Source organism: Xiphophorus hellerii, chromosome 20, assembly GCF_003331165.1.
Source record: "Xiphophorus hellerii strain 12219 chromosome 20, Xiphophorus_hellerii-4.1, whole genome shotgun sequence".
NCBI lineage: Eukaryota > Metazoa > Chordata > Actinopteri > Cyprinodontiformes > Poeciliidae > Xiphophorus > Xiphophorus hellerii.
The window spans coordinates 9457598-9470261 of NC_045691.1; the positions used below are offsets into that span (position 1 = coordinate 9457598).

General features: G+C 37.0%; 1 protein-coding gene across 1 annotated transcript; it reads left to right on the top strand.

The window, feature by feature from the left end:
* The first annotated feature begins 4150 nt into the window (after positions 1-4150).
* On the top strand, positions 4151-11797 carry LOC116709758 (potassium voltage-gated channel subfamily S member 2-like). Its single transcript, XM_032548415.1, has 9 exons — positions 4151-4326; positions 4411-4544; positions 5008-5172; positions 5269-5440; positions 6370-6453; positions 6539-6700; positions 7239-7322; positions 9148-9240; positions 9630-11797. The coding sequence occupies exons 1-9, from the start codon at positions 4156-4158 to the stop codon at positions 10071-10073; spliced, it is 1509 nt and encodes a 502-aa protein (XP_032404306.1). The 5' UTR covers positions 4151-4155; the 3' UTR covers positions 10074-11797.
* The last annotated feature ends 867 nt before the right edge of the window (positions 11798-12664 follow it).

Consider the following 12664-nt stretch of genomic DNA (forward strand, 5'->3'; position numbering starts at 1 on the left):
TTGATCCATCACCTTCTCACATAAGAATTGGGAGAAAAGGAAAACACAGCCTAGTGTGGGTCAGCTACGCAAAAATGATGAAAACAAAAACATGTATTGCAACAAAAATCTTGACAGGTTGTTCAAGCCTTTCCCAGTGGATCAGTTGAGCAAAATGTCTCACTGGTTCTGGTTGCGTATTTTATCTCTGCCTCTCCAAACACACCTCACCTCTCTACGAGCTTCCAGGGAAAGAATCACCATGAAGAACTGATTGCTAAATCAGAGGCAGAGTTAGGGAAATGTGCGAAATACTTAATGTCTTTCCCTATAGAAGACAAGGATTTAATGTTTTTGCTTTTGATTTTGCAATTTATTTAGCATAGAGAGAGAGAAAAAAAGTCACCAAACTGTTTTTTGAATAAGACACTATCTATTAGATGCAGCTGTTTTAAATTCAACATTTCAAGCATGTTATTGTTTTATTGAACAAAAAGATGAGCTCACATTCAGATCAATCAATAGGATGACACTCTGAGGTCAAGCTAGCCAATGGTGTGGGATGAGCTGTTGCTTTGGCTAACTAAACAACAAGGACAAGAAACTTAGAGGAAAGCAGTTATTGTGTGAAAAATGTCAATTCTAACATATTTGTATTAATTCTAAAAGTTAGACAAAGAAGCAAAACTTCACAAAAAATTATACAGTAAACAGAAAGAGGGAAGGCAAAAGAAGATGAAACACATTTAACAGAATAAAAAAATAGACTTAAAAAATGCAAATTAACAAAAATATACAGAACTGAAACAAATGGACAATTAAAAAAAAAGACTAATCCTTTCCAATAAGAAAGAACCAAAAATCAAGTAAGGTGTTACATTTTTTCAGCCACTGTTCACATCTATCATTTTAAAAACTAATTACGTGTCCCTCAAACAAACACACCGCCCACACAGAATTTTTACACCAACATGCTGATGTCAGTACGGTTAGCTGATGCCAGATCATGTGACCATATAACTCAGGAAGATCTGATTAAATACCAGCAGGAAGAAAGAGAAAGATTCAGGAACGAATTAAGTCAGATCACTGTGGCTAAAATACCATTACGCTCACATTAAGCTTACACTGGAGTCCTCAGGCTGTTTTCCAAATTCACCAATTAGAGACTTTATAGCATTAGGGGATCACATCTTAGCTGCACTTTACTTGAAACTATGAGCACTCAGTGTGGACTCTGTAAAGCTCTTGTCAGTGCTGGAGTTTGGAACTGCTCATCAGACATCACTCAGAAGTAACAGAATAAATGTGCAAAATAATACAATAAATATTTGATATTGATAACAAATATAAGGCAAGAGTATTGCTCACTTAACTTCACACTATCTTCAACAGATTTCTTTTGTGAAATCTTAGATTGTTTGTAAGAAAGACAGCTACTGAAACAGAGATCCAGAGACTCTCTGAAACTTTACCTGTTGCTAAGCAATGTTGATCTAACTGGATTGAATTACTTTTTTTCTATGGCAGTTTTACCCTTCGTATTGTGAAAAGTATTTCAGGCAATAATGGGAGGAGGAAAATCTGCGAGTGAGTGAAAATGTCACAATCCTTTGCACAACTTTAAAGTTTGATATGAACGTTGTAATTAATTCATCTGGTGGGAGATCTCACTGCGTAGTTTTCACTGTCAGAGTGTATTTCACTGTGTGGGTGTTTATACTGGGAGTGCAGTAAATTAGCCTGTGTAGGAGTTATTGATGCATCTACTGTTTTGTAAAATTTTCTTGCAACCTTATCACCTAGAGAAAGTTACACAGTTTTGTTTACAGTAAAATCCTATATTAGCCTATTAATTTTACTGCTGCCATGCAAAGATTCAGCCATTCATCCTTTTTCTACCTGCTTGTTCTTGCTAGGTCATGGGGGGTTGCTGGTGTCCATGTCCATAACAGGGCAACATAGAGACACGCCGGACAAACAACCATACACACAACAATTCATACCTATATGGCAATATAGTGAGAGCAATTGAAAAAACATTATTCTTTTGGACTGTGGGTGGAAGCTGGAGACAGAACCCATGCCTGCTTGGTGAGAACATGCTAATTTCATGCAGAAGAACCCCAGGAAGGGATTAAAACTAAACCTGACTAAGGTTTACCCTAACCCTGACTTGAGTCCCTTTGTAAAAATAAATTAGGAAAAAACAATTGCGCAAATGTGTTGTTGCAAAACTGATGGAAACATTCCCAAAAACCCACAGAAAACTGAAAACACATGCACTCTGCACCTTTCAGATTTCTATCAGTAGTAAGTTTTGAAACACAACAATGTGCTACTCTGTGTTGGTCTATTGCTTAGAATCCCAATAAATTCTTTAATGTATTTAGTTAAAATGTGAGGAGGCTTACGAGGTATGAACACATTTACAAAGCACCAAACTTTTTAAGAAGACACTTGGCACCTTAGCATACATTGTTGGACAATGTTAATTTAAATTATTTGTAGCATTTTTTATAAATTAAACAGTGCACATTTGACGGTATAATAAAGATGTGATGTAAAGTGGTAAGATTTATATTGTAAGAGGCAATAAAAATGCAGTCAAAAAATAATGAAACTTTACATTTGGAAAATTGTTGATAACAGTGAGTAGATTCATGTAGTATCATGTGTATTAAAAGCATCTCCTTGGTAACTGCATCTCCATGGAATAATTATATCAGTATAGTGATACAAATAAGAAGGTTTCTCACAACATAAATATTGTATATGGTATGTGACTGTTCCTTTTCAATTTTTGTTGTTTTTGATGTAGGTCACCTGGTGAATTGCAATCCAAATGGTTTTATTTATGTTTATATTTGAAAATCTTTGTGGTGAGCGTTTCAATTTCTGATCTTCCTTTACTCTTTAGAAAGTAAGATATCTCAAAATACTCTCCTTGGCTTCTTTAGGGCATTCTTATAAATGTGAATGCAAACTTCAAGGTTTATTATCAGACAGCAGAACAAAAATCCATTATTCAAACTTACTGTGAGGTTTCAGAGGTTTTCAGAGGTAAATAATTTCCCCCACTGAGTTTTTTCTCTGAAAGTCCACCCATGCTCGTTTGTTTTGTCCTTCTTTCCTGCTGTGATTTTGAACCCAAGAAAGAAAAACTCCAAGAAAAAAGACAGCTCTTTAAAGTTTCTAGCTCTTTATCACTTGCAGTGGAAACGCATCAAAAAAAGATCATTAAATTGCCAGTATGAAAAGAGGCAAAGAAATGACAACAAAGAGACAACCAAAAATATCTCATGGCTACCTCATTATTTTTTAAAGCCAGAAGAAAGACACACAAATGTCTCATCATCACAATGAGATGCTGTACCCATAAATGCAGCAGGAGACCACCATCACATCGGTTCCCTGCTTGTTTTCAGATGTTTTCTCTCTGAAATGAGTGCAGTCAGAGCAATGGGACTCATGATTGGACCGTATAGCAATAGCAAAGTGTTCATTTCTATTTCAGTCACAGCTAATAATCTTTCCAGTTATTACTTTCTTACTTCCCACACTATGCTTTGCTACATTTTGATGAAAATTACAAGCCAAGGCAGTTTTATTTGATCACTTTCAAACTTTCTTTAACCAATGTTGATTTTAAAGTTACCAATGGACCAGGTCTTACTGAGTTTTTACCAAAAAAACACAGTAGAAATGTTCATGTATTTCTTCAGTGCATTTAACAGAGCTTGTACAAGTAGTATAAATTGGGCTAACTAACTTTTTAAGTGTAGAAAAACTTTGAGTTTTGAATATTTTTATAGATTTTTGGTTTAAACTAGCTTATGTAATTTACAGTTAACATAAATGTGAAACCAGAAGTTAGGTCAGAAATTTCCAACCATTTTTCATAAGATGATTATGCAGTATGGCTGCAAAGAAGAACCTACTTTAGTCTGCTTTGGCCTTTTCAAAACACAAACTCTCAAACGGGGCAGAACCTGCATTGAGGCGGGTTTATTAGTGCGCCCCACTTCACACCTACTCACCAAATCTGCTCTGTGAATCCGAGATAGCAAACAGACAATTCAATTCAGTACAATAAATCAAAGTTATTGTAACTTTAATTTGTTGGCACCACTACTGTTTAATTCTAATCTCTGTTTTGCTTCAGCAGATTTCACCATGGTGAAGGAGTCTTTGCCCAGTTGGATCCATCAGGACTCTGAAGAGGGTCTTGTCCATGTGAATGTCGGCGGTCTGAAGAGGAGCCTCTGCTCCAGCACACTGAAGAAATTCCCAGACACCAGGTTGGGAAAATTACTGGCGTGTGATTCAGAGGAAGACATACTGCAGGTGGGTCCAATTCTTTAACAAATGAAATGCCAAAATAATTAGACACAGAACTTAACCTTCATCATAGCCTCTTCGCTCCTCCAGGTGTGTGATGACTATGACGTACAGGAGAAAGAGTTTTACTTTGATAGAAATCCAGGTCTGTTCCCTTATGTCCTCCACTTTTATCAGACTGGCAAACTTCATGTGATGGAGGAACTCTGTGTGTTCTCCTTCAGGTACGTTTGATTTCACTGTGACATCATCCTTAATGTCGCACAAAAAACCTTCATGCTAATTTAATTTGCCTGCAAATTGCTCCACATTTTACCTGTTTTAATAAGGCGCCAAGTGGAGTGTTGCTGCATAAGCAATTTTAGCTACAGTAACTGAGATCTTCTTGCACATGCACAGGATTTGTGGTTTAGTATGGTGCACTGTAATCAAATATAGTGGCTGGTATTCTGTTAAGACTCTATTAATGCGTTTATTGTGTAACTGAGTGCCTTTACTTCTTTAAAAACATCAGATTAGAAGTCAAGAAAAGTTACAAATCCCTGTTCTTAGAAACTTTACAAATGAACTAATGTAAATTAAAATATTTTTAAAGGGATTCTTCACCAAGTTTTTTTTAGGTTTTCACCTACTATTTCAAATATTTGAGGTATGGAGTTGATTTGGAGTGTTTTTCCCCCCACAAAGTCAAGAGATAGAGTATTGGGGCATCAATGAGTTCTTCCTGGACACCTGCTGTAGTTATCGTTACCATGATCGCAAGCTGGAGAGAGGTCGACACCGCAGCTGGGATGATGAGAGTGACGTCAGCAGTGTCGACACGTCTGTGGACGAGATTTCTGATTTAAACAAGTCAGACATTTGCAGTATATGTAAATTTTCAATCGGGCTCTGAAACTCTCTTTTTGCTGCTAACCTTTAAGTTACTGTCATCTTGTCTCCTCATAGAGACATGCAGCATTTCCAGGAGGTTCGCTACGGGAACATCAAGAAATGTTTGTGGCTTACACTGGAGAACCCGGGGTACTCCATCCCGAGCAAGCTCTTCAGTCTGCTCTCCATTGGAGTGGTGCTCACATCTATTGCCACTATGTGCATTAACAGCATCCCAGAGTATCAGGTTGGTATGGAAGAGCTTCAAAGATTATAGACTGTACCTATGATAAAAAGGCACTTATAGAATCATATCTGTTGATTTACAACTCAAACATTTATGCGGGCAATTGAAACACTTATGTTCCTCAAAATTCTGAGGAACAAATCAAGTGGTATCTGATATAATCCAATACAGAATTCATACTTCAACTTCTTTCTGTTTCTTGGCGTTAATAAATGTGCATGCTTAATATTATATTTGCCAACTATCTCAAGTATTCTTGATGCTTATGGTTGTAAGTTCTAATATTTAAATTTTCAATCCCCATTTGGTAGCTCTGAAGTGGAAACACACATAGAGGATAGCCTAGGGCAGATTAACGCTTCATGGTAAATTTGTTCCCAGGGGAAAAGCACAGGATAACATATTGTAAACACATCTTTTGATGTTACTCAGGCCCTCTGAGTTTTAAGACTTCAGACACACTGTGATCTCATTTTCAATAAAAGGTAGGAGTGAGTGTGCAGTCTTCAAAGGGCAGCAAGTATTTTGCAAAGATAAAGCTGAAAATTCCCAATGAGTTCACAAAAGTGTAATTATCAATATTTCAAACAAATATTGATAATTTGTTTGAAAAATTATCAATATTTATTTATTGCTTGCTGAAGGCAGCAAGCAATAAATCCCACTACAGAAATATGGTACAAAGACCAAGAAAAAAAAACATATATTGCTTTGCTAAGTGTCTCAAGCCAAAGTACACCAATGCAAGTGATTGCTAAGATAGAAATCAAATATTTTATTTTGCAAGAATAAAAAGAAAACAGAAAAGTAACAACTGTTTGGTATAATTTATCGAATGCTGTTTATTAGGTAGGATGGTAAATAAAAAAGAAAATTTAATAATATGCCTTAACAAATAGACAAGAGATCTTTCTTTTTTCTTTTAACAGACTTTTGACTCAGATGGAAAGCTGATCGAAGATAAAACTACCCAGGCTCTTGAGGTGTTCTGTACCTGCTGGTTCACCTTTGAGGTGAGGACGCACAAACAAAATGGTTTGTGAAGCAGGCGATGTGTGCTGGTAGAAACCGAAAGCTACAGTCTGTTTCTGACCTCAGGTTGTGACGCGGCTGCTGCTCGCTCCAAACAGGAAGAAGTTCTTCCATCACCCACTCAACATTATCGACCTGGTGTCAGTGGTTCCCATCTACATCACCCTGATCTTTGACTTGACCGTGGGATCTGAGTCTGAACTGGGAGACCTGGGGCGACTAATACAGGTTACTGGTGTACACCCATTCTTACTCTCAAATTACAGTACAGAAAAAAGTCAGTTTTGTGTTGGATTTGATTTTTGTGCAAACAAATTGGATGACTGTTAGGAAAACATCCTATTTTGAGCTTAACATTTTTAGACCTGTAAAGAAAAATAAGGTGGCATGTTCCTATCTGTAAAAACATTTCTTCCTTCTGGATCACCAAGGTGACAGAGAGATTGCTTTCACAAAGGTAGGGGAGGTGATCACAACTCTTCTAATTCAAACTGCATCATTGCTTTTAGATTTCTGTTCATTTCAACCTGTCCAAAAACCAACATGTTTTTTTTACCTGTAAAAATGAACTGGACTGTGTAGTACATGACACCAGCCTCCACAGTTGGCTCTAAATGTCCCTTAAGGTCACTGAAAGAAACATCTTAAAAATAGTTGAAACTGTAGGATACTGGAACTTGTAACATGGCCTCATTCTTGTTCATCTCTGCATTAAGTCACAGAAACATTTTCTTTCTATGAGACTCATGGCTTTTATTTCTCCCAGGTGTTCAGGTTAATGAGGATCTTTAGAGTATTGAAGTTGGCCCGACACTCCACAGGTCTGCGCTCTCTGGGAGCAACACTACGGGTGAGCTTCTTTCATATGTTTGCAGATGCATCTGACAACATCTATTTGGCTCTTAAAGAAGTCTGATACATAATGAGGTCAGCAGATTAAAGTAACATTGAAAAGTTGTTTTTTAGTTAATTGAATTAAGCTTGAAAATCAAGATGGATCTTGCTTGCTCCATTGTTACTGTTATACTAAAATATAGATTTGTTGTGTTTCAACCATTTGTTTCTGTTCATTTTTAATTATAACTTGTAATAACCTGAAATTATGTTTCATAAACATAAACAAGTAAATACAAAGCTCGATTGTAGTCTTTTGTGGTACTGGACCAGAGGTTTCAGTCCAGCATAATGAGCTAATTTATTTGCGTTACAATAAAAAGCCTTGAGATCACAAGCTGACACACTCGAAATGGTTTTTTTTTTCTTGATCAGATTGTAATAAGCTGGAGCCAAATAAGTTGGCTGCTATAACACTTTGTAGTTGCTTTCAGTGTCATTCAGGCAGTCATTCATAGTTAAAACTGGCAGTAGTAATTACTGACTGAGATGAGAGAACCTCACATGCACGCAGTTCTGCAAGTCAAACAAGGCTAGTGCTGCTGCACAGGCTTCCCTGTGTACACAGGTTTAATCATTCACAGATTGGGTGGATTCATCTGACCCCAGCTGTTTGAAAGTCTGCTGCTCTTTCCTCACCCCAATTAGTGGCCAGAGCAGTGGATGATTTGTATGTAAAATTATGCAAGAAATCTTCCGGTTTAATTTTAACCTTCCTGAAACTAAAATATTTCTTATACGATACCACAATTTATATTTAAAGTCACTTTCTCCATATTTATCAACCTAATAGGAAATTCTCTGTGCGAACCATTGACCCCTAATGAAAAAATTGTTCATCTCTGTAAATCAAAGTGTTGTTATGTCTCCTGTCATTCTTCTATATAACCTTAAAGATAACATCTCAGTAACAGTAGAAAACGTACTGTATAGATAGATGCTGACTCTACAGATGTTTTCAGTAGCTCACGTTACAGTCATGGTTTCTCCATCTGCATCAGGAAGAGAGGCTCATCACTGCAGGAAAGATCAATATTAAATGCTCTGAGATAACATTTTCTTGCAGAACGTAATCAATTTGGATGCATTCTGGTTTAATTTAAAGAAAGTAAAACTTTATCAGATGTTCTGCTTTATAACCAGCATCAACAGTTGTTGGGAGTTTAATTTAACTCAAATAGTTTTTATTTTCTCAAGCCATCATCACAGGAACAATATAAAGACAATCTAGCCCAGCTTTAGCCTTTTAACTTCAGCTTCCACTCATAGGGAAAATAAGAAAATCCATCAGCTATATTTAGCAGCAAGCGGTGCAGCATTACTGCATCAAAGTAATGTACGAGTCCAAGCTGAATTTTATTTTTAGTTTACCAAATTGACTGAGGATGTTCTTCTGTGTTTTCCCAGGAGACAGACTGGATTACATGACAGTTCTAATAAAATGTCAGTGCAGATATCCTCTCATTTAAATGTCACTCCCATCATACTTCCATGATGCACAACATAAAAAATGTATTTCTGCTTTATTAACATACTATATCTGATGAAACGGCATTATGTCCTGTATATTTAAAACATTTCTCAGCTCCAATATTTTTGTCAATGTTGGCAAATTTTGAGTGTGGTTTTATAAACCATATAAAACCTTTATCAATCAAAGTGTGTTGAGGTAGTGTTACACACATAGAAACAGGAAAACCAACAGATAAACCTCTGCTGAAGTATCTTTTTTAATTATTCTACTGAGGGTCATTTCTAGATTCTGTGTGTTGTATCTGCAGCACAGTTACCGTGAAGTGGGAATACTGCTACTATACCTGGGTGTCGGCGTGTCCGTCTTTTCTGGGATTGCTTACACCGCTGAATGTGAAGAGGTAAAGTTTAAGTGATGCTTAGTAGTTTAGAATCCCTATGTAGCTCTTCTGTGAATATACTGTATTTAATTTAGTTTATAAGAAAACTAATTTGTTGTTTAAACCCTTACATCGACAGTTTGTTTTTGCTTTGCTAGCAAGACAATTTATTTTCCTCATCCTCCTTGTTGATCCAGCCTGAAGTGTTTGTGTCATGGGGGTTAATGAGCATCTCCAAAGGCAATCAGCTTTGTCAGAGTCTGCTATGCCATGTCCTCTGATATTTGCAAAGTTGAAACTGGGGACAGAGAACAAAGTTCTAACATCTATGTTCTAATAAGAACTAATAAGCCAGAGGATACATCATCCTCTGTTTTAAACATCCATCTCTACCTTGTACTTTCTTTCAGGATGTAGGCTTGGACACAATCCCGGCCTGCTGGTGGTGGGGAACTGTCAGCATGACCACGGTCGGTTACGGAGATGTAGTGCCTGTCACAGTCGCCGGAAAGCTAGCAGCCAGTGGATGCATCCTGGGTGGCACTCTGGTGGTGGCTCTGCCCATCACTATCATCTTCAACAAGTTCTCCCATTTTTACCGCCGGCAGAAAGCTTTGGAGGCGTCGGTGAGGAACAACAACAACCGCAAGAAGATCAAAGTGAGCTGCGAGAATGAGCTGGAAGAGGATGAGGAATCGGACGGGGACAATCGCTGCCTGGACGATGATGATATTGATGACATTGAGGAAGATGACATTGATTTTGAGGATGAAGGAGGGGTGATAAACTACAGCTATGTGGAGCATCTGTCTTACCCATCAACAATGAGAAAGCAGGAGCTGTATCAGCTGTAAGGTCTGAAACTTTATGCCAAATAATGTCAACTTAAACGTAATGGACTCGATACACCATGGGAACATTAACTGACCCTGCTTTGCTTAGATTGAGGTTTCAGGATCAATAAGGTGATGGAGACAGGTTGTAAGAGGGGATCACACAAGCTTTTTGGGTCTTCCATGAATTATTGTACTTTTCTGCCACTGAATGTGCATGTGGGCTGTTTCAGGACTGAACTTTTGTTCATTGGATTTGTAGCTCTGCTTGTGGAAAATTGAAAAAAAAAAAGAAAAACAACAAAACAAAAAAAAACAAAGGACAATGGCACACAATATCAACGTCAATGCCTACACAGAACTGAATGTATGAGAAAAAGCATGCTGACCTGTAATGTAAATAAAAAATACCATAGAAATCTTTTTTGCTCTTGGCTCTAAAGCTACAGCTAGTAGTTGTTAAATTTGTTAAAGTTAAACCAGCTAACCTCGCCTGAGAGAGAAATTACAGAGCAGAAAATCCAAATAAAGATAGATATACATTAAGAAAACTAAAAAATACTGAATGCATGAAGATTCAACATTTTCAATTATATGCTTTGCACAAAAAGCAAGCACAGTTGTTTGATTATTTTTTTGCTGTTGCAAACCTTCTAGACTTTAAATCTTTTACTGCTGTGAAAGCTGTTTATTCAGTTTAAATGGTGCCACATTTGTAAGGAAAACACATTGCCTTGAGCAGCAGAGCTGAGAATGTGGGTTGTTCCCATAAAAAAAAAAAATTGGCAAATCGTTTGTGCTACCAACTCTTATTTTGTACCACTTACTACTTTAAATGAAGAAACAAGACAATTGGCTATTTGACAATTTATTTACTTAAAGGGGGAGTAATGTGTATTTTCTAAGTACATACTGCCATTTTATAGCACAATTAAGTAACTACGTTACCATCAGGTGTTATAAAAATGCTGTGTATATCAAATAATGTGAAAGAAATTTGACTTTGCAGTTTGATGCCTTGAAATTGTCCTCTCTGTAAGAAACTCATGCTGCAGATTTAAGGATTTCTCAAACATGTTGCATGAAAGAATTAAAGCAACACTCCCGGTAAGATTTTTTTAAAAAAAAAGAAGGAATAACATTATTACATAATTTTAAGCTAAAAAAAATTATCTTACAGAATATCCTCCTTCAAACAGGGGCCACTACAGGGCGGGTTGTACCCAACCACAAACTCTTGGTAACACGCTAATCTGGAAAAGGGGTTTTGGCTTTGGGACACACTCAACGTTTCTTATGGGCACAACCTCCATGACACACAATAGACTTTCGTTACACTTGTGACAAAATTTAAGACGAAATGGACAGGAAAACCATCAAATGCAATCTTTTTTTCAAAATGATTCAGCTAATCTCTTTGTGTGAAAACTCTGCATTAAAAGGATTTGACTCTTATTAGGTACTTTATCCACCTGCAGGACACCCTAAATTTACTGCCAGTGCTACACAGACACCACTAAAACAACTTGTGAACGTAAAAGATCACCCAAAATCAGCACTGATAACATATTCTTCAAGTTTGCATGTTAAAAACAAATATTGTTGAACTATGTTATTGTTGCATTTTTATTTTAATTTATGGTGTATAGTTTTACATTTCTGATGCCATACTTCTGTGTATTCTGTGCTATGTAATTAATATATTTCCTGTATGTAATTTTAGGAGGTCATTTTGAAGAGTTTGCGGCATGATTTTATTAAACTACCTCTTGCGTATACACAGCAGCTCTCTTTTCACCTCTGCAGAAAATCCTTGTAGCAGAGCAGTGTGTTTTGGGAATAGGGTTATGGAGTGGTAATGCTCTACTACTGAATGTGCTCTCTCTTCCTTATGCCAACACTCCCTTTTACCCGATGGCAGCTGCTCACCGATAAGCCTGGAAGAAGGTTGTCGTCTTCATTTTAATAAAGTTTTCATGATTTGCTCCTTTTCTGCTGATTTATTTAACTTGGGTAGGTGAGGAGGACACAGTCTCATTGGGGGCTTAGCAGGAATGAATGAAGAGGCAGCATAAAGGACTACAACTATTCCTCTGAGTTTGCCTCTATTAGAAAATAGAGTCATCCAGACATTACTCTGCCCAGTCTATTGAAAGTTTTCCTTTTGTGTTTATAATAATCATGATTTAGATTTATTTCACCGTACGAAGGCCTGACTACACCAGGAGGGTCATATTATCTTTAATAACAGTGAGAACCTCAGACCTCTAGCCTAGTCTAAGCAAGTTCACCATTTTCTCAAGTGGCATAAGTCCTGAAAGACATGAACAGGTTATGACCTTTTTGGGTTTAATGCTAAGAATTGTTGTCTCTTCCTCTGCCATAATTGGGCAATTTAGAAATCAAAAAAGCTTTGAAGCGATACTTCGCAGCAGGTGATTGCGGTTCGTGGGTCACGTAAACCCTTTCAACACAGAAAATTCACTTTCCAAAATCCATCCTAAAGATAAAAGCTTGTTTGAAAGACTACAAGATGAAACCTGAGTGAGTCTGAAAAACAGAAATTAAATTATAGCCGTTCTGCTGCTGAGCTTATGCTTCACTTCATGGAT